Source organism: Coregonus lavaretus (genome assembly GCF_964263955.1).
Source record: "Coregonus lavaretus genome assembly, chromosome: 7".
Classification (NCBI taxonomy): domain Eukaryota; kingdom Metazoa; phylum Chordata; class Actinopteri; order Salmoniformes; family Salmonidae; genus Coregonus; species Coregonus lavaretus.
In genome coordinates, this window is record NC_139994.1 from 22349032 (window position 1) to 22371247 (window position 22216).

At 42.7% G+C, this 22216-nt stretch overlaps 1 protein-coding gene across 1 annotated transcript; it reads right to left on the reverse strand.

The window, feature by feature from the left end:
* Window positions 1–255: 255 nt before the first annotated feature.
* On the reverse strand, window positions 256–9393 carry mrpl9 (mitochondrial ribosomal protein L9). The gene is made up of 7 exons (XM_084164805.1): window positions 9083–9393; window positions 3159–3318; window positions 2928–3052; window positions 2682–2735; window positions 2345–2446; window positions 1721–1804; window positions 256–652 (listed from the first exon to the last, which is right to left on the reverse strand). The coding sequence occupies exons 1-7, from the start codon at window positions 9179–9181 to the stop codon at window positions 392–394; spliced, it is 885 nt and encodes a 294-aa protein (XP_084020931.1). The 5' UTR covers window positions 9182–9393; the 3' UTR covers window positions 256–391.
* Window positions 9394–22216: the final 12823 nt, after the last annotated feature.

The window sequence follows — 22216 nt, forward strand, 5'->3', positions numbered from 1 at the left end:
AGATTTTGATACTTATTGTGCAATGTTCTGTCCACCAATATCTCAGCTCTTAACATTGCTTAAGGACAAACTGAAATAAAAATCAGTCGATGGTGCTGACACCTGAAACTGCGCACAGTAACTATTCATATAACTTGACTTTGCAGTGAAAGTGATGGCATGCATATGGAAATAATGAAATGACAAAACGAGAGACTAGAATGCAATTTACAACCATGAGTTTGTCATGAAATAACTCAATCTTGCACTTTCAAAACAGATCCAAAGATGCTTTAATCATTTATTTACTGTTACTGGTAAACCGTTCCGTGAGCATCTAGTTATGACATTAAGTACTCCAAAGCTACATTGAAAGTTTAGTCCTCAATCGCGGGGTTCTTAGTCTTTTTTTCTAGTTCTCTGTGGTCGGAACTACTTTTTTTTCCGCCGCAGCCTCTGGGGCAGCCGCAGCCTCTGGGGCAGCCTCTGGAATGGTAGCCTCTGGAACTGCAGCTGCAACAACCTCTGGAACAGTAGCCGCCTCTGAAACTACGGCCTCTTGTACTGCAGCTGCAACGGTCTCCTGCTTTTGCAACAGTTTGCGCCCAGTCGCTGTAGGGTCTTCAAAGGGCACCACCGACATGGGGATCCGCACAGTGTCTATCCCATTAACCTGGGAGACGAGAAAAGGCAAATTAACACTAGAACCGTAGGGCCAGATTACCGAACGGGCACTGACCTTAAACCCCCAGATAGCATATGAACGTCATAAGCCATGGCAAATTAGTTTCCCAAAATAATTTAAAATGTAAAATTCTGGCCTCATGGAGGTAGGAGCCCAGGGTCCAGGCATACCAAGTCAGGCCAATGCCGCACCGTTTGGGGCGTCAACATTCAATTGCCTAATAAATACATTTCATATACACAAGTCAAAAGTTTGGTCACACCTACTCATTCAAGGGTTTGCAAAAAAATTTGAGTTTGGCAAATGTAGGTGTTTTAGAAACCTTAGAAAACGTCTGACCTGCATGAACCTCTGTAGGATGATTTTAAAAAAAAGTCGCTTTTTGATAAGCTCCATTCCCTTATGTCAATTACACACGCTGTGCTGTTCATCAGTCTCTTCATTCACAAGACAATTGATAATATTGTCAACCATTGACTATTGTCAATGTAATCTTGTCTTTAAGCTAAATCTATTATTATATATGTGCGAAATTAGTTTTGATATAGTTCAGGTGTAGTTTCGATGGGCCATTGTTAGATGGACAGCCAACTGTCGGGCAAAGGAAGGGCGGGAATGTCCTCCTAAAACTGCTTATAACAAACTCTGATATCGACATTTTAAATGTCAGTGTGTTAAAAATACTTTTTAGTTTAAATCAAGGACAGAGGGGGACATGACTTTAAAAATGGCAGTGATACTACAATTTTTTATTCACAAAAGGCGGTTATAGTGTTAATGGGCTGCCTTTAATATAAAATCGCAACCATTTTGGCTCTTCAGACCCCAGTTTCTGGGAGGCAACCATGCCCATCCTGTCTGATACCAGACCAGAGCCATTTGGGCTGCTGCTCTCTTCATTAGTGATCAAAGAGCAGACTTAGTTTGGTTGTAAATGCTTTCATAGGATACAATTACCAATAAAACCAACAGTTGCATGCATTTAGACCAGACAAAAGAAAAGGAACTGAAAATACCATTTTGTCAACACAGTGAAATATGGAGTCGTGCCCTTACCGTGACCTCACACCAGTAATCTCCCAGGTCTTTGATTGGCTCTTCTGGTAGTCTCAGTGCATGAGGTGGCACAAATATGCCCCGCTGAATAGGAAAACGATGAGAGAAGAGAAAACTAAATCAAAAGATTGAAGTGAATGCAATGACTGCTTCTCAGTCATCATTGGCAACCTTTGTTACAGGACATGGTATAGAACGCTACCAAACCAACACCACTTAAATCAGCAGGGGATGATTAAACAGATGAGTGACTGTGGGCAATTCCACAGTAACTGTTGCTGAGACTCAGATTTCACTTTAAAATATATGTCAAACAAAAACCAATCATTGCAAAGTTAAACAAACCATACAACTCTGTGCACAAAGACTACTTTTAACGATTTCCACAGAAAATTTTACAAAAACACATTTACTTGAAGAACAGTGCAGTTGTAAAGTTTGGTAACAGAATGACGGTTTGTGCCGTCATTCTGGTTTGTTTAACTTTGCAACCGTTAAATTGCTACATTACTGTCTTGATGAAAATGGTGATAATCCAACCCTCGCAGATCCGTGACTGCTTCAAGGAAGGATGAATGCACACTATTTTTCATGTTCCTGAACAATCTACAAGCCCAGTCTTACCTTCTTGAGAAGCTGCCTGCAGACAATCTCTTTGGTGATGTCATACTCAATGGAGGTTCTTTTCTCAACTTTCAACTCCATATGCTTCATGATCTCCACCGTCTGCAAACACAAGACACACAGCTCGGTGTGGTTGTGGACAACTGACCAACTAATTGGTAGCAGGAGCGATGTTCATTTGCAAATACAGTAGTACAAATAGTATCTATTAAAATATTATTCTAGTTGTTTCAGACAAACAGTTGGTGAAGAGCAACACAGCCACAGTACACCATCTTAAGCAGGGGTTAGCCTTCGAAATGAGATAAATTAAAGGAAAAAGGAATGCCCTGCTCACCAGCTGTCCTGTGCGGGTTTGGATTCTCTCCTCTGGCCTCCCTTCATGTAAGAGCTGTAGAAGGAAATGATACGTCTATTTTAGGGGGTGCAATATAAGGACTACATATAACAACAAACATAGGATCCAGCTATATTACATCAACCCTACCATAAAAATGTCCAACTCACACCCATGTACCTTTTTCTACAAACCAGAGGAATGAGATAAAATACACCATACTCCCAATACATCTAAAATACTCACCCTCAGCTCCTCTGCAAACATCTCTTTGTTTTCTGGTGAAGGGTAGACTGCCAGGCCTTGGGCCAGGAGGTTATTGCGTCCGACAGACTTTTTCACAAACACAGTGTCACCTCGCCCACCAAGCTCTGATAATAAAGCCACAAATACATTAGAATGCATGCATGCCCAATGCTTCATGCTAAGTAACATCCTAGTGTGGATATTGGAAGAAGAGCAAACAGGCATACTTACTAGCCACAGTCTGTGTGAGGATGAGTTCCATCTTCTCCTTAGGAGCATGCTTTGTGTCTTCTACCACTTTGTAGACCCGATGTCGCCGAGGGTATAGCCTTGGTGGGCGGCCCTCTTTGGACAATGGGACCTGCCACCAACGCTCTACCACAACTGTGTTCTGGGTAAGAGAGAGAATGAGGTATAGTAGGAGAGTTTGGTTCCCCAGGGGTGTATTCATTACGGAAAACGTTTACCATTTAAGAACCAAAAATGGAAGCAAACAGAAAACTGATCTAAAACGGGGAGGGACATACCTGAATTTGTCCAATACAAACTCTCGTTTTGGAATCATGACATTGTGTACTTTCGAGGAAAATAGGCAGGTTTAGTGACTCAAACCCTGACTTAAAAAAATTATCGCTTGACGATTAGCTTAGCAACCACGCAATGCAGCATGACAACGTGAACACGATTGGTCAACAGTCTGCTGGGCGGGACTTTATACGTTCCTCCATTCATTGCAACCTGGTCTCAGAGCATTTCATATTGTTCTGTACGTAAATCCGAGCTACCCCATTTAGTATGATATGTTACGTTTCGTATGGTTACATTACATTTGAGTCATTTAGCAGACGCTCTTATCCAGAGCAACTTACAGTTAGTGAGTGCATTCATTTTCATACTGGCCCCCCGTGGGAAACGAACCCACAACCCTGATGTTGCAAGCGCCATGCTCTACCAACTGAGCTACAAGGGGCCCTACATAAGACAGATAGTTACTTAAAAAAACGAAAGAAAGGTGGTCCGTCGGGGTAGCGAGTTCAAATCTCATCATGGACAACTTAAGCATTTGAGCAACTTCAAATCAAATCAAATTTTATTGGCCACATGCGCCAAATACAACGGGTGCAGACATTACAGTGAAATGCTTACTTACAGCCCTTAACCAACAGTGCATTTATTTTAAATAAAAAAGCACCAAGGAACTTGAAGCTCTCAACCTGTTCCACTACAGCCCCGTCGATGAGAATGGGGGCATGCTCAGTCCTCTTTTTTTCCTGTAGTCCACAATCATCTCCTTTGTCTTGGTCACGTTGAGGGAGAGGTTGTTATCCTGGCACCACACGGCCAGGTCTCTGACCTCCTCCCTATAGGTTGTCTCATTGTTGTCGGTGATCAGGCCTATCACTGTTGTGTCATCGGCAAACTTAATGATGGTGTTGGAGTCGTGCCTGGCCATGCAGTCATGCGTGAACAGGGAGTACAGGAGGGGACTGAGCACGCACCCGAGGGGCCCCCGTGTTGAGGATCAGTGTGGCAGATATGTTGTTACCTACACTTACCACCTGGGGGCGGCCCGTCAGGAAGTCTAGGATCCAGTTGCAGAGGGAGGTGTTTAGTCCCAGGATCCTTAGCTTAGTGATGAGCTTTGAGGGCACTATGGTGTTGAACGCTGAGCTGTAGACAATGAATAGCATTCTCATGTAGGTATTCCTCTTGTCCAGGTGGGAAAGGGCAGTGTGGAGTGCAATAGAGATTGCATCATCTGTGGATCTGTTGGGGCGGTATGCAAATTGGAGTGGGTCTAGGGTTTCTGGGATAATGGTGTTGATGTGAGCCATGACCAGCCTTTCAAAGCACTTCATGGCTACAGACGTCAGTGCTACGGGTCGGTAGTCATTTAGGCAGGTTATCTTAGAGTCCTTGGGCACGGGGACTATGGTGGTCTGCTCGAAACATGTTGGTATTACAGACTCAGTCAGGGACATGTTGAAAATGTCAGTGTAGACACTTGCCAGTTGGTCAGCACATGCTCGGAGTACACGTCCTGGTAATCCGTCTGGCCCTGCGGCCTTGTGAATGTTGACCTGCTTAAAAGTCTTACTCACATCGGCTACGGAGAGCATGATCACATAGTCATCCGGAACAGCTGGTGCTCTCATGCATGCTTCAGTGTTGCTTGCCTCGAAGCGAGCATAGAAGTGGTTTAGCTCGTCTGGAAGTCTTGTGTCACTGGGCAGCTCGCGGCTGTGCTTCCCTTTGTAGTCTGTAATAGTTTTCGAGCCCTGCCACATCCGACGAGCGTCAGAGCCGGTGAAGTACGATTCAATCTTCGTCCTGTATTGACTCTTTGCCTGTTTGATGGTTCGTCGGAGGGCATAGCGGGATTTCTTATAAGCGTCCGGGTTAGAGTCCCGCTCCTTGAAAGCGGCAGCTCTACCCTTTAGCTCAGTGCGGATGTTTCCTGTAATCCATGGCTTCTGGTATGTACGTACGGTCACTGTGGGAACGACATCATCGATGCACTTATTGATGAAGCCAGTGACTGATGTGGTGTACTCCTCAATGCTATCTGAAGAATCCCGGAACATGTTCCAGTCTGTGCTAGCAAAACAGTCCTGTAGCTTAGCATCTGCGTCATCTGACCACTTTTTTATTAACCGAGTCACCGAGCTTCCTGCTTTAGTTTTTGCTTATAAGCAGGAATCAGGAGGATAGAGTTATGGTCAGATTTGCCAAATGGAGGGCGAGGGAGAGCTTTGTATATGTCTCTGTGTGTGGAGTAAAGGTGGTCTAGAGTTTATTTTCCTCTGGTTGCACATTTAACATGCTGGTAGAAATTAGGTAGAATGGATTTAAGTTTCCCTGAATTAAAGTCCCCGGCCACTAGGAGCGCTGCCTCTGGATGAGCGTTTTCCTGTTGACTTATGGCCTTATACAGCTAATTCAGTGCAATCTTAATGCCAGCATTGGTTTGTGGTGGTAAATAGACAGCTATGAAAAATATAGATGAAAACTCTCTTAGTAAATAGTGTGGTCTACAGCTTATCATAAGATACTCTACCTCAGGCGAGCAAAACCTCGAGACTTCCTTAGTATTTGATTTTGTGCACCAGCTGTTGTTTACAAATATACACAGACCGCCTCCCCTTGTCTTACCGGAGTCAGCCGTTCTATCCTGCCGATTTAGCGTATAGCCCGCTAGCTGTATGTTATCCATGTCGTCGTTCAGCCACGACTCGGTGAAACACAAGATATTACAGTTTTTAATGTCCCATTGGTAGGATAACTGTAATCTTAGGTCATCCAATTTATTCTCCAATGATTGAAGCTTGGCTAATAGGATTGATGGGAGCGGCAGTTTACTCGCTCGCCGTTGGATCCTTACAAGGCACCCCTACCTACGTCCACGATATCTCTGTCTCTTCCTCATGCGAATGATGGGGATTTGGGCCTTGTCGGGTGTCTGTAGGATATCCTTCGCGGCCACCTCGTTGAAGAAAAAATCTTCGTCCAATACGAGGTGAGTAATCGCTGTCCTGATATCCAGAAGCTCTTTTTGGTTTTAAGAGACGATGGCAGAAACATTACGTACAAAATAAATGACAAATAACGCGGAAAAACACACATAATAGTACAATTGGTTAGAGGGCTGTAAAACGGCAGCCATCTTCTCCGGCACCATCATCCAAAGTGACTACTTATTACTTTTTAGGTACTTTGCAACGACTAGGTAGCTAATGTTAGCTACCTAGCTAGAATCAATAACATATCATAATTGAGTAAATTCGTAACCTATTGTACGTTTTGCAAATTCGTGACATATAATACGAATTGTAATTCACATATCATACGAAATGGGTGATGGACATCCACAAATTAATACATACATTATATATATATATATATATAATACATACCATACGAAACGTAACTAACCGAGTCACATGAGACAGCCTATAGGGAGGAGGTCAGAGACCTGGCCGTGTGGTGCCAGGATAACAACCTCTCCCTCAACGTGACCAAGACAAAGGAGATGATTGTGGACTACAGGAAAAAAAAAGAGGACTGAGCACGCCCCCATTCTCATCGACGGGGCTGTAGTGGAACAGCTTGAGAGCTTCAAGTTCCTTGGTGTCCACATCACCAACAAACTATCATGGTCCAAACACACCAAGACAGTCGTGAAGAGGGCACGACAAAGCCTATTCCCCCTCAGGAGACTGAAAAGATTTGGCATGGGTCCTCAGATCCTCAAAAAATTATACAGCTGCACCATCGAGAGCATCCTGACTGGTTGCATCACCGCCTGGTATGGCAACTGCTTGACCTCCGACCGCAAGGCACTACAGAGGGTAGTGCGTACGGCCCAGTACATCACTGGGGCCAAGCTTCCTGCCATCCAGGACCTCTATACCAGGCGGTGTCAAAGGAAGGCCCTCAAAATTGTCAAAGACTCCAGCCACCCTAGTCATAGACTGTTCTCTCTGCTACCGCACGGCAAGCGGTACCGGAGTGCCAAGTCTAGGTCCAAAAGACTTCTTAACAGCTTCTACCCCCAAGCCATAAGACTCCTGAACAGCTAATCATGGCTACCCAGACTATTTGCACTGCCCCCCCACCCCATCTTTTTACGCTGCTGCTACTCTGTTAATTATTTATGCATAGTCACTTTAACTCTACCCACATGTACATATTACTTCAACTACCTCAACTAGCCGGTGCCCCCGCACATTGACTCTGCACCGGTACCCCCCTGTATATATAGCCTCCCTACTGTTATTTTATTTTACTTCTGCTCTTTATTTCTCAACACTTTTTTGTTGTTTTATTTTACTTTTTTATTAAAAATAAATGCACTGTTGGTTAAGGGCTGTAAGTAAGCATTTCACTGTAATGTCTGCACCTGTTGTATTCGGCGCATGTGGCCAATACAATTTGATTTGAACATACCATACTAAATGGAGGGTCTCAAATTTACGTAGAGAATAATACGAAATGCTCTGAGACCAGGTTGTTCATTGTCCAATGGGATTCCTGACTCCTTTCTCTAATATCTCTGGCTAGGCTAATTCACTGGAGACTGCTGAGGGGAGGACGGCTCATAATAATGTCTCGAACGGAGCGAATGGCACAAAACACATGGAAACACTAGCTGTGTTCGAATACTCATTCTAACCATACTATTTGTAATGTAAATTTAGTGTGTAGTATGCGTATTGGACATAGTATGGATATAATTAGTATGCCAAAAGTTCCCAGATGTCGTACTACATTCGCCAAAATACGAAGTATACAAGCAGTGGACTCTTTTACCGTGCTTTTATACACATAATGCAATTCTTTAGAAATTCATTTTCAGATTTGAAATAAATGGCGGAAAATATGCAGCCGAAGTCTGACGAGAGCGGATACAAATTCATTGCTTTCGTAATTATGACAAATGTTAAGAAAATGTTGAGCAATGTCATAAAGTAATGACTTTTCAAATAAGTTACGTTACACATTATGTTGGCTGACAATTTGTTAGCTACGCTAGCCTTATGAACCACATAGCATATCATTACAGCAGTTGCTTGTATGTACCATATGTTAGCTAGCTGGCTAACTAGCTAGTTGGCTACTAATTCATCAAATTATTAACTATATGCTATCTAACTACCCAACGTTTACTGACTTAATTATTCATGTCATTCTTAGCTTAGCTAAGTGGTACAGTCGTTGTGCGTTCAATGGACATTGTTAATGAAGTCGTAAGATCTCTAGCTAGTAATTATTTATGCTAACAAACTAGCAACAAGTTGCATAGCAACAGCATCAACTTTCAGTAGACAGGCAAAGCACTAGTACACTCAACTGAAAAGATACCGTTCATTTACAGTATACTAAAATGAACTAATGGTATATACTCATTAAGTATGTAGTATACAGTATGGGTATTCGAACACAGCTCATGTGTGTTGTTCATACCTTTCCACACATTACGCTCCAGCCATTACCAAGTGCCCATCCTCCCCAATTAAGGTGCCACCAACCTCCTGTGGCTATAGTTAGTTAGTTAGCTAGCAGCACTCATTTAGCTTGCAACCTTCTATTCTTTCTGCCTACGTTTAAATACCAGCAAAATGTTATAATTCACTCAAAAACAAAACTAACTTTACCTTGCATGATGTTTGTGAAATACACTGAACCGAGGAATGTGTCACTTTCGTAAACTCCCGGACTAGATCCTGAAGGACATGACGGCTGGTACTCCACATGGTTGTCAGATTAGCTGTATATAAAGGTCCCGTTTGTATTCAACACTGCAGAAATGCTATTTTCAAACTGTGCTAAAGCAAGGTGGCGTTAATGCACCTAATGTAAACCAGAAGTTTGTTATTATGAATCAAACAAGATCTTCAAATTCAAGCTAATCGGCTAGCTGGTTACCATTGACAAGGCGCTGTTGATGTGCGTCACATGAGCGACTACGAAGGAAAGGACCCTGGATAGGCGTCTTAAATAAAGCCTGCAATTACTTGTATCTTCCGTCAAAATGTGTAAGCATAATTTTATATTAGGAATGATTTGAATGAAAACGTTGGAATTATTTTATGCAATTGCATAAAGAAACAAATGTGTGTGTGTGAAAGAGAGGGTATGTGTGTGTGTGTGTGTGTGTGTGTGTGTGTGTGTGTGTGTGTGTGTGTGTGTGTGTGTGTGTGTGTGTGTGTGTGTGTGTTTTGGAATAGCCTATGAATTCACCAGTGGCTGTTGGTGACATTTCAGATGAGGGAGGACATTTTGTATTTTTTAATAGCATGGCCTTATTTCTATTACAGCATATTGGATGACTGTCATTCATATTCCATTCACCCAGCTAAATGTAACATCGATAGGTTTAGGCTACTCAAATGTTCCCTATACCTATCATGATGTTGTTACAATCTAGTCTATGAATGAAAGTTTACAACATAGGTGCACAGGTCGGGAGAAACATTTGACAGACAGTGACAGACAGTGGCGCATTCAATACCGCCTTTAACACTCTTGCCTGCATCTAGCTGATCTAGGGTGTAATCATTAGTCCAACAGTTGCAAACCAGAGTTTCCATTGGACAAATTCAGGTATGTTTATCCCTGTTTTGTTCGTTTGCTTCCGTTTAAGAAAACGTTTTTCAACAGAATCGGCAGAATGAATACACCCCGATCACACGCAAACACAGTTCACTTTCATAGCAAAACAGCATGATCATCTTGCTCGTTGTAGAGTTCCTACTTGCATCTACAGTGAGGGAAAAAAGTATTTGATCCCCTGCTGATTTTGTACGTTTGCCCACTGACAAAGAAATGATCAGTCTATCATTTTAATGGTAGGTTTATTTGAACAGTGAGAGACAGAATAACAACAAAATAATCCAGAAAAACGCATGTAAAAAATGGTATAAATTGATTTGCATTTTAATGAGGGAAATAAGTATTTGACCCCCTCTCAATCAGAAAGATTTCTGGCTCCCAAGTGTCTTTTATACAGGTAACGAGCTGAGATTAGGAGCACATTCTTAAAGGGAGTGCTCCTAATATCAGCTTGTTACCTGTATAAAAGACACCTGTCCACAGAAGCAATCAATCAATCAGATTCCAAACTCTCCACCATGGCCAAGACCAAAGAGCTCTCCAAGGATGTCAGGGACAAGATTTTAGACCTACACAAGGCTGGAATGGGCTACAAGACCATCGCCAAGCAGCTTAGTGAGAAGGTGACAACAGTTGGTGCGATTATTCGCAAATGGAAGAAACTGTCAATCTCCCTCGGCCTGGGGCTCCATGCAAGATCTCACCTCGTGGAGTTGCAATGATCATGAGAATGGTGAGGAATCAGCCCAGAACTACACGGGAGGATCTTGTCAATGAGCTCAAGGCAGCTGGGACCATAGTCACCAAGAAAACAATTGGTAACACACTACGCTGTGAAGGACTGAAATCCTGCAGCGCCCGCAAGGTCCCCCTGCTCAAGAAAGCACATATACAGGCCCATCTGAAGTTTGCCAATGAACATCTGAATGATTCAGAGGAGAACTGGGTGAAAGTGTTGTGGTCAGATGAGACCAAATTTGAGCTCTTTGGCATCAACTCAACTCGCCGTGTTTGGAGGAGGAGGAATGCTGCCTATGACCCCAAGAACTCCGTCCCCACCGTCAAACATGGAGGTGGAAACATTATGCTTTGGGGGTGTTTTTCTGCTAAAGGGACAGGACAACTTCACCGCATCAAAGGGACGATGGACGGCGCCATGTACAGTCAAATCTTGGGTGAGAACCTCCTTCCCTCAGCCAGGGCATTGAAAATGGGTCATGGATGGGTATTCCAGCATGACAATGACCCAAAACACACGGCCAAGGCAACAAAGGAAAGGCTCAAGAAGAAGCACATTAAGGTCCTGGAGTGGCCTAGCCAGTCTCCAGACCTTAATCCCATAGAAGATCTGTGGAGAAAGCTGAAGGTTCGAGTTGCCAAATGTCAGGCTCGAAACCTTAATGACTTGGAGAAGATCTGCAAAGAGGAGTGGGACAAAATCCCTCCTGAGATGTGTGAAAACCTGGTGGCCAACTACAAGAAACGTCTGACCTCTGTGATTGCCAACAAGGGTTTTGCCACCAAGTACTAAGTCATGTTTTGCAGAGGGGTCAAATACTTATTTCCCTCATTAAAATGCAAATCAATTTATAACATTTTTGACATGCGTTTTTCTGGATTTTTCTGTTGTTATTCTGTCTCTCACTGTTCAAATAAACCTACCATTAAAATTATAGACTGATCATGTAACGTACAAAACGTACAAAATCAGCAGGGGATCAAATACTTTTTTCCCTCACTGTACATGCTCTCCTCCTCTCACCTTTTCCCTTTGTTTGTGGACTTCAGTGCACAACACATCAGCTGTCTGTGACAAAGTGAGAGAACCTTTCCAAGCCAAACCTTCATATCATTACCGCTAACCGCTACATACAGCTTACATCGTTGTCACCATATTAGCTAATGTCATAGCTAGTCAACATAGCTACTAGAACTAACGTGTTAGTAAACCTGCTACAATCATGCAGTACAGTACAAGTAGTTTAGCAGTTACACCGGTGGCAATAAATAAATTAAATTAAACCAAAAGCTTACCTTGACTTGGAAGAGTTCCAGTGTTGGATAGCCATAGCCAGCTAGCTAACATCGCATTCCTCTCTGTTTGAGCCTGGTGTTTGAGTAGACAAAACTAGCTAGCTGCATTCGCTAGCTAAGTGAAAGTGAACAAAAAAAATACAACGATATATAGCTAGTTCTATCGCTCTCTCGCTTCTCCTTCATTTTTAAAGAAATGTATTTGTTGAAAACTGTTCAACTATTGTCTTTATCTCTCTTTGAGTGAACCACTCACCACATTTTATGCACTGCAGTGTATTCGGTGCATGTGACAAATAAAGTTTGATTTGATTTGATTTGATAAGTTGGAGGACGTCCTGTCGAAGTTGTCATAATTACTGTGTAAGGCTACTGTGTAAGGTTATGGAAGGGGGTGAGAACCATGAGCCTCCTAGGTTTTGTATTGAAGTCAATGCACCCAGAGAATGATGGAAACTAGCTGTCCTCCGGCTACACCATGGTGCTACCCTATAGAGTGCTGTTGAGGCTACTGTAGACCTTCATTGCAAAACAGTGTGTTTTAATCAATTATTTAGTGACGTGAATATATTTAGTATAATTTTATCTAGAAGGGATAACTTTAATATTTTGCTATTTTAATTTTTTAATTTTTATGAAATTCACTGAGGAGGATGGTCCTCCCCTTCCTCCTCTGAGGAGCCTCCACTGAAATTCACTGTCTCATGATGATGTCCACCAGGCTGCTGTCATCATCAGGTTTATAGCCTACCAAGCAATGTCTTCAACTGTAAGCGAATTGGTCCCTCAATAGTTTTATTCATACTTGCCTCTTCACCCCTTTTGACAACGATTAACATTTCACATTGCAATGCCTCTTTTAAGAACTTCCAGAGAAAACTCAAAGCTGCCAAATGAAATCCACTGAGCCCTCAAAACCACATATGCCCATTTAGCTTATGAAGCCATAGGTCTACGAATGGATCCCAGAATAAGCCTTCCATCTGGCCCCTTGGACCAAAGCAGCTGCAGTGTGATACATAAAGCTTGTGTTTTTGTAACAGGTGTGAGTATTTGCCCCTGTTAATTCAGCAAGCGTTTCCATTGGACAATTAACTAATCAATTGATCTAAGTGATGTGTATTTAAACCACTTTTTGTGTTCAATGCGGCTGCCCACAGGAAGTGATGTAGCCCGGAGGCATGGTGGAGTCAGTATGCAAATTGAGTTTCTACTGAGATTAATAAAGATGTATTTTTATTTTTATCCCTGCCTCCTGGGCAGCACCACCTCCTGTGCCCTTTTGTGTTTGGTTTGTTTGATTTTGGTTTGGTTGTTTTATTTGTTTGTGTTATTGATATTTTAAACTTGCATTGGCTGTACAGGGTTGAAGCTGTGCCCTATTAAATATGTTATTTGTTTGAAACTGTTGTCTGCCTCTACAGCTACGTTTTCACAGGCAGCCCAATTCTGATCTTTTTTCACTTTTGGTCTTTTGACCAATCAGATCAGCTCTGAAAAGACTAGTTCCAATTAGTGGAAAAAATATTAGAATTGGACTGCCTGTGTAAATGTAATGAGTATTAATATTGTCTTCTATTTTACCTAAATCCATTAATTTTTTTCTTCCATAACCATGGAGTGTGAGAATATTGAATGCTCTGTGGTGTATTGCTCTGGCCTGCAGTACAGTCAAGTCCTAGCTCAGTAGTCAAGTCAGCATCGGTCAGGGTTGCCATGTCCACGATTTTGAAGCCAAATTGAGCTACTTACAAAACTATGTCGGGTAAAAATGTATTGGTTGTGGGGTTTTGGGCTACTTCTAAATTGCACCGGGGCCGCCATGGCATTTGTCTTTTTAAAATAAATCTGTGTATTTCACTGTGACCTGCTACTGCTGACTATCAGGCAGTGAGGCAGGCTGTTGCTGAGTGACTGAGTGAGGGGGAGGGCCAGGGGTGTGTGTGTTGAGCAGTCATTGGCAATGTTACCAACATTTGTTTTTGACACTGAGCAAATTTCAGGTCTGCTGAGCACAACTTGAATGTTGTGAAAATTGTGTGCAACTTCCAGTGGCCGTTTACTGTGAACACTGAGGCTGTACCCGCTTTAAGTTACAGTTTTAACAGTGGCCAAGTAGTCTACTGTGGCTATTTGATCATAATGTACATTTACATTTTAGTCATTTAGCAGACGCTCTTATCCAGAGCGACTTACAGTTAGAGAATACATATTTTTTTATACTGGCCCCCCGTGGGAATTGAACCCACAACCCTGGCGTTGCAAACGCCATGCTCTATCAACTGAGCTACATCCCTGCCGGCCATTCCCTCCCCTACCCTGGACGACGCTGGGCCAATTGTGCGCCGCCCATGAGTCTCCCGGTCGCGGCCGGCTGCGACAGAGCCTGGATTTGAACCAGGATCTCTAGTGGCACAGTTAGCACTGCGATGCAGTGCCTTAGACCACTGCGCCACTCAGGAGGACAGGATGTAGGCCTACAAGAGTGGTCTACCATCAAAAACAATGGAGAAAAGGCATCCCATAACATTTTAACATGGAAATAGCTGTTCTATCATTCAGCCTACAGTAGCAGCCCAATGTGTGTTGTTCAATGTAGGCCTACATTCCATGAGACGTAAAAAAACAAACATGCAGGGCTTGACATTAACCTGTTTATCCACTTGTCCTTCAGACAAGGAGGTGACTGAAAATGTTGTTTTGTTGTTTGATGCAAGAAACGACTTTACAAAATAAATAGCATTATTATTCCCATACCAATCTTAGAGAGTATCAGACAAATTATGCTACCCTCTGCCTAGGGCTTTATCGTTGTTTTTTTACAGAAATGCTTGGAGATCAACTAGAAATGCCTTGGAGATAGACCAGTCGATCACGATCAACCGGTTGGTGACCACTGCTTTAGAAAGTTGAATGAAGTTCATTCTCGTGCATCACTGTGGGCTGATATTTATTCTCGGGGCTACTGAGCGCCCCTGCATGTGTGCAGCTTAGAGGGAACATTGGTCATTGGTGTTGAGAGCGCTGCAGCAGGCAGTCATCACAGGTGATGTGAGAACAACTAACTAATTAACTAGCACTAGCTAGCTACATAATTCTCCCTCGTAATTCGTTTGTCTCATTCATTGTATCCTGACCTCCCCCAGTCCTACCAATCATTACTAGAGCCAACACAACAAGGGAGAGAAACTGAGAAATAATCATCCAAAAGTTTTAGGGAGAGAGGTTCGAACAATGTGCTTTCTCTGGTTTGTAGCCAGGGCTACGTCCGGTCGTCACTCATTACCACAGCCAAAAAGTCAGAAGGCCCACCTACTTAACCAATCAGATGAGGGAGTGAGCTGACGTGTATTACGGTTCGCAGGAAACGCCTCATTTTCGAAATGGCATATCTGGAGTTCAAGTTTGAGTGCCAAATAGCTGGTGATCGTCAGTCAGTGTCCTAGTTTGCGCAACGGGTTGGCTGACCGAGTTTGAAGTGGAGGGAGTACAGGGCTTAGCATGTCTCTCGAGGAGGCTAAAAAGAGATGTCGACTTGGAAAAGTTGAATATTTTTAGGAGTCGGGTAATTGGGAGAAGGATTGGAGGGAAAGAGAGAGGAGGTTAAAAAGACGGAGGGAGGCAGAGGATGGGTTTGAATCTGTTGAAGCTAGCAATAACAAGGGAGAAGGTATGTCGAGGAAGATTGGTGTCAAGTTCAAACAGAGTGAGCTGGACACCAGTTCGAGTTCTGGAGGTGAAATGGAAAGGGTAGAAGGTGTTGTGAGGACCTCAGAGCCCGAGCCTTGCATTGATGGACATGGCTATGATAAAGATACCTTTGGTCCAGTGGGAGTGAGATTTTTGAAGACGGTGGAATCAGGCCTTTTGGCTGATCCACGGGTGGTTTCAGGTTGGGTGGAAAATATGGTGGGTGCTTTTGAGTTGGTGAAGGTAACCCGAAGTGGACTTGTGATGTTTGTTTGTGTTTCTTCAGATCAGAAGGAGCAGATGCTCTGTGTGACGTAACTTGGAGAAAGACCTGTATCTTGCTTTGCGCTTAGGTACAGGGCACCATTGAAGGGAGTGATATCTGAGGTAGTGTTAAGTGGGGAGGTGGAGCAATTGAAGCTGAAGATTCCTGGTGTTTGTGACGCACACGGTTTGGTGCAACAGCGTGGTGAAACGGTGACGCAGCCTTGTTCTTTTGAGCTTTGATTTTGAGTCTTTACTTGACAAAGGAATGTTAGGATATACAGTGGGGAGAACAAGTATTTGATACACTGCCGATTTTGCAGGTTTTCCTACTTACAAAGCATGTAGAGGTCTGTAATTTTTTATCATAGGTACACTTCAACTGTGAGAGACGGAATCTAAAACAAAAATCCAGAAAATCACATTGTATGATTTTTAAGTAATTAATTTACATTTTATTGCATGACATAAGTATTTGATACATCAGAAAAGCAGAACTTAATATTTGGTACAGAAACCTTTGTTTGCAATTACAGAGATCATACGTTTCCTGTAGTTCTTGAACAGGTTTGCACACACTGCAGCAGTGATTTTGTCCCACTCCTCCATACAGACCTTCTCCAGATCCTTCAGGTTTCGGGGCTGTCGCTGGGCAATACGGACTTTCAGCTCCCTCCAAAGATTTTCTATTGGGTTCAGGTCTGGAGACTGGCTAGGCCACTCCAGGACCTTGATATGCTTCTTACGGAGCCACTCCTTAGTTGCCCTGGCTGTGTGTTTTGGGTCGTTGTCATGCTGGAAGACCCAGCCACGACCCATCTTCAATGCTCTTACTGAGGGAAGGAGGTTGTTGGCCAAGATCTCGCGATACATGGCCCCATCCATCCTCCCCTCAATACGGTGCAGTCGTCCTGTCCCCTTTGCAGAAAAGCATCCCCAAAGAATGATGTTTCCACCTCCATTCTTCACGGTTGGGATGGTGTTCTTGGGGTTGTACTCATCCTTCTTCTTCCTCCAAACACGGCGAGTGGAGTTTAGACCAAAAAGCTCAATTTTGGTCACATCAGACCACATGACCTTCTCCCATTCCTCCTCTGGATCATCCAGATGGTCATTGGCAAACTTCAGACGGGCCTGGACATGCGCTGGCTTGAGCAAGGGGACCTTGCGTGCGCTGCAGGATTTTAATCCATGACGGCGTAGTGTGTTACTAATGATTTTCTTTGAGACTGTGGTCCCAGCTCTCTTCAGGTCATTGACCAGGTCCTGCCGTGTAGTTCTGGGCTGATCCCTCACCTTCCTCATGATCATTGATGCCCCACGAGGTGAGATCTTGCATGGAGTTCCAGACCGAGGGTGATTGACCGTCATCTTGAACTTCTTCCATTTTCTAATAATTGCGCCAACAGTTGTTGCCTTCTCACCAAGCTGCTTGCCTATTGTCCTGTAGCCCATCCCAGCCTTGTGCAGGTCTACAATTTTATCCCTGATGTCATTACACAGCTCTCTGGTCTTGGCCATTGTGGAGAGGTTGGAGTCTGTTTGATTGAGTGTGTGGACAGGTGTCTTTTATACAGGTAACGAGTTCAAACAGGTGCAGTTAACACAGGTAATGAGTGGAGAACAGGAGGGCTTCTTAAAGAAAAACTAACAGGTCTGTGAGAGCCGGAATTCTTACTGGTTGGTAGGTGATCAAATACTTATGTCATGCAATAAAATGCAAATTAATTATTTAAAAATCATACAATGTGATTTTCTTGATTTTTGTTTTAGATTCCGTCTCTCGCAGTTGAAGTGTACCTATGATAAAAATTACAGACCACTACATGCTTTGTAAGTAGGAAAACCTGCAAAATCGGCAGTGTATCAAATACTTGTTCTCCCCACTGTATGAGTTATGCTGTTAGAGCTTTTGTGACGAATCCACTGCGGTGTTATAGGTGTCACGTTTATGGGCATGTCACAGCAGTGTGTAGGAGGGAGATTCCAAGATGTGGGAAGTGTGCAGGAGGACATGGGACAGAGGAATGAGTAGTTTCGGTGGAAAAAGTTGTGTCAACTGTAGGGTTGCTTATGTTGCTGGGGATCCGAGGTGTCCGGTGCGAGACAGGCAGATTGACGTGGCCAGGTTCAGAGTAGTGCAGAAGGTGTCGTATGCTGAGGCAGTGAAGAAAGTAGAGGAGGGTGGATCAAGGGTGAGGGATTCTGAGAGGATCCCTGTGAATAGTATCTGTGCTGGAACAGAGGGATAGGCCAATGAGGGATATATGTTCCAGTAAGGTTGGCTTCTTAGCATTCATAGCAATTGTTATCAACTGTACCGCAGAGATGGAACGTAAGTTACAGAAAATAGATGTTGTGGTAGCAGCTGCAGAGAAGTACTTGGGGGTACAATATTTGACTTCAGAAGAGTTACAGCGTGTTCTGTCCTCTCAGGCAGTTGGCCTTGGGTAGGATCAGATAGGGTTAAAGTAGTGGAATAAGGTGAGGGGTTTTAATGAATATAGGGTTAGTTGGTAGGGTAATTAAAAATACTTGCAACATATTAGATGCCAACCGCCGTTAAAACTCACCATGGAAATAGAAGAAGAAAAGTACCAAATAACTAAATACATTCTGGAACAAGAATTGGCAACGTCTCTAAAATTCAAAACATTTAGAAAGGACAAATGTTTGGGGCAAAAGGATAAGTTGTCTCATCTTTTTTAGATAACTAATAGCTAACTTTTGCTACTTTCATCTCAAATGACCTAGCTAGCTAGCATAAGGGTTTCCATTCCAAGCACTTATTCTATTTGATAGAGCAACATTGTTAGTTTCCCTACAAGCCTTTCATTCTAATAGTAATATATCGTATTCTTGACCTTTAACAGATGCACAGAGTTTGGCAGGAAAAAAACTCAGTTGGGAGAGTAAAAGTCTCCCATTCAGTGGTGTTCCGTTTCAAGTTGTGGGCACAAAGACGTATGAATGCCACCAGGGGAAAGACAGACAAACAAAAGCCAAAGAGAAATATGCTGCTGAAATGATCAAGAAGGCAGAAAGTTCAAAGACAGATCACTGTAATTTATACCATTGATGTTTACAACTTTCATTTCATTTTAATAAGGACAGATTGAAATGTACTGGAGGAGGGATGGTCCAATATAGGAGAGGGTTACGTTTTTGTGGGGCTTTGGGGAGTGTTGTGTTTTTTTTATTTATTGGGCACAGGGGAGGGTTGTGCCTTTTTTCCCTCGTTTACATTTGCTCTTCTGCTCGTATTTTACCTGTAAACAATGGCTTTACTTACTTTCGATAATACCCTAATTAAGTTTAGAAACGTTTGTGAAGGTTTGGTATGGTGTGGCTATTATTAAGCTTTAGCTACTGCAGGCCTATGATATGATACTGACTCCAACAGTTAAACTTGAGGTGAGGAAGACTGTTTCAGGCCTACCAGAGTTACTCCTATAATCAAACAATATAATGCTAGAAAATTAACGAATTAGCCTCCTGTACGTCTACAGTGCATTCGGAAAGAATTCAGACCACTTCCCTTTTTCCACATTTTGTTACGTTACAGCCTTATTCTAAAATTGAATAAATAAACAAATGTCCTCATCAATCGACACACAATACCCCATAATGACAAAGCGAAAACAGGTTTTTAGACATTTTTGGAAATGTATTAGATTCTAGATTCAGTTGTGCATCTTGTTACTCTGCGTAAGTTGTTTGGGGAGACAAAGCTATTGTCTGACATGTTACAGTCACAAACTGTTGATCTGTCAAGTGCTGTTGACTTAGTAAATGCTTTAGTCCTGACATTGAAAGACCACAGGCAGGAGTCTTTCTTTGATGAGTTGTGGGATGAAGCATTGAATATTTGTGAGCAGTGTGATTCTGCAACAAGGTCAGTGGCGAAACGTCAGAAAATGCTGAGCTCTAGACTCAGTGGCTACTGCACGCTAAGCACTGTTGGTCAGAGGGAGGTAGAACGTGACAAAGATATGTTTCTCACATCATTTTTCTATCCTGTAATTGACAGCATGCTCAATGAGTTGAACAGACGTTTCTCCAATACAAACTGTGAGCTCATGAGAAGCATACAGTCTCTCAGTCCCCAGAGTGATACCTTTTTAAAGGAGAGCAATGTTTTTTCATTTGGCCGTTTGTATAATGCAGACATTGATGATTTAGGGCATGAGCTCCATCAATTTAAGAGAGTTTTGGACAGAAAAATACAGAGTGGTGAAGTCAAAAAGCCATGCAGTACAGTTGAGCTGGTTTGTTTTATTGAGCCATACAGGGAAGTTTTCTTTGAGCTCTTTAGACTGTGCAAGATTGCTGTAACCCTTCCTGTAAGCTCAGCCTCTTGCGAACGCAGTTTCTCCACACTGAAACTGATAAAAACCTTCCTGCGGTCCACCACTAGTGATGAGAGACTCAGTGATCTTGGTGTCCTGAGCATAGAGTCCAGAAGGGCCAAGGCTCTGGATCTTGATGTATTTGTGGACCGTTTTGCCAGACAGCACAACCGCCGTATCCTGTTGCTGTAGTGTATCTATATGATATATACGCTAGTAGCGTATGAGTGCCGCTGTGAGGAAAAAGAGATATAATGAACAATAAAACAACAAGCTTGAGCTTCTTAAGACACGGTGGGTTTATCTGTTCTCAATACCACCGGTAAAATGAATGGAGTTAGTCTGGTGTCCACATGAAGTTACGTGTGTAGACAAAGAGTCTGGTGTCCATATGAAGTTACATGTGTAGACAGAGACAGTCTGTCATTTTGTGTAGACATTCATGCTGTAATTTTTTCCTAATGTGAACTATGGTGGACATGTGCTGTCCTAAATGGACTTGCCCATATATGTTGTAAAGCCTTTTTTTGTACACCTGCTCATCAACTGACAGTGAAGTACACAAAGACACAGACACACACACACACACACACAGACACCTGTAATATTCTTGTTTTCATGTTGTTGCTGATATCTATCAGTGTTGTTCATATTGCTACATTGTGTTGACATGATTGTTGCTTTTAAACGAATGTTAACTTAATGTTTATTGTCTGCATCCTATTGGACTACTGGATGTTAATGTGTAACACGTTTCCCTGTTTATGTGCTTTAGCAATACTGTATGTCAATATGGTCATGCTAGTAAAGCCTCTTTGAATTGAATTTCTTTTCTGATTTGGTTTATTTTACCTAAATGGATACAGGGTAGTGTGTTTTGTTTATAAATCACTCAGAAAGTTTTCTTTCTTAAAACAAAATGTGGAATCAACTGTCCACAGTAGTGGGGCTTCCATAAATAGGAAATGGCACATTGTTGTACCCTTTGTTGTATCCTGGAGTTTTGTTCACATTGAATATGAACCCTGTATTTGTACCCTGTACTTTTTAATTTTTTTTTATTTATTTATTTTTTCATTTTTATGGCACTATCTCTCTTGCATCTGCACTCTTGTACAAAATACGTGTTATAATAAATGTCATATGATTTTAAAGTAAAATAAAGTTTATAATCTTTGAATATCATGTGTTGCCAGTTTTTTTATGTGTGCCCCCCTGATTAAACACTGGCCCCTCCTTGGCCCCCCTAGTAAAATGTGTCTAGAACCGCCACTGTATTAGAAATAAAAAACAGAAATACCTTATTCACATTACTATTCAGATCCTTTGCTATGAGACTCGAAATTGAGCTCAGGTGCATACTGTTTCCATTGATCATCCTTGAGACGTTGCTACAACTTGATTGGAATCCACCAGTGGTAAATTCAATTGATTGGACATGATTTAGAAAGGCACACACCTGTCTATATAAGGTCCCACAGTTGACAGTGCATGTCAGAGCAAAAACCAAGCATTGAGGTCGAAGAAATTGTCCGTAGAGCTCAGAGACAGGATTGTGTCGAGGCACAGATCTGGGAAAGGGCACCAAGAAATGTCTGCAGCATTGAAGGTTCCCAAGAACACAGTGGCATCCATCATTCTTAAATGGAAGAAGTTTGGAACCACAAAGACTCTTCCTAGAGCTGGCCACCCGGCCAAACTGAGCAATCGGGGGAGAAGGGCCTTGGTCAGGGAGGTGACCAAGAGCCCGATGGTCACCCTGACCGAGCTCCAGAGTTCCTCTGTGGAGATGGTTGTCCTTCTGGAAGGTTCTCCCATCTCTTCAGCACTCCACCAATC

What these genes read in the sequence shown, in the direction of transcription:
- mrpl9 (XM_084164805.1), bottom strand. Translation starts at nt 9,181, where the DNA reads ATGTGGAGTACCAGCCGTCATGTCCTTCAGGATCTAGTCCGGGAGTTT. An exon ending in TGTTTGCAGAGGAGCTGAGG is followed by an intron (nt 2,736 to 2,927) that starts GTGAGTATTTTA and finishes TTCCTTCTACAG; the next exon opens with CTCTTACATGAAGGGAGGCC. An exon ending in GCAGGCAGCTTCTCAAGAAG is followed by an intron (nt 1,805 to 2,344) that starts GTAAGACTGGGC and finishes TTTCCTATTCAG; the next exon opens with CGGGGCATATTTGTGCCACC.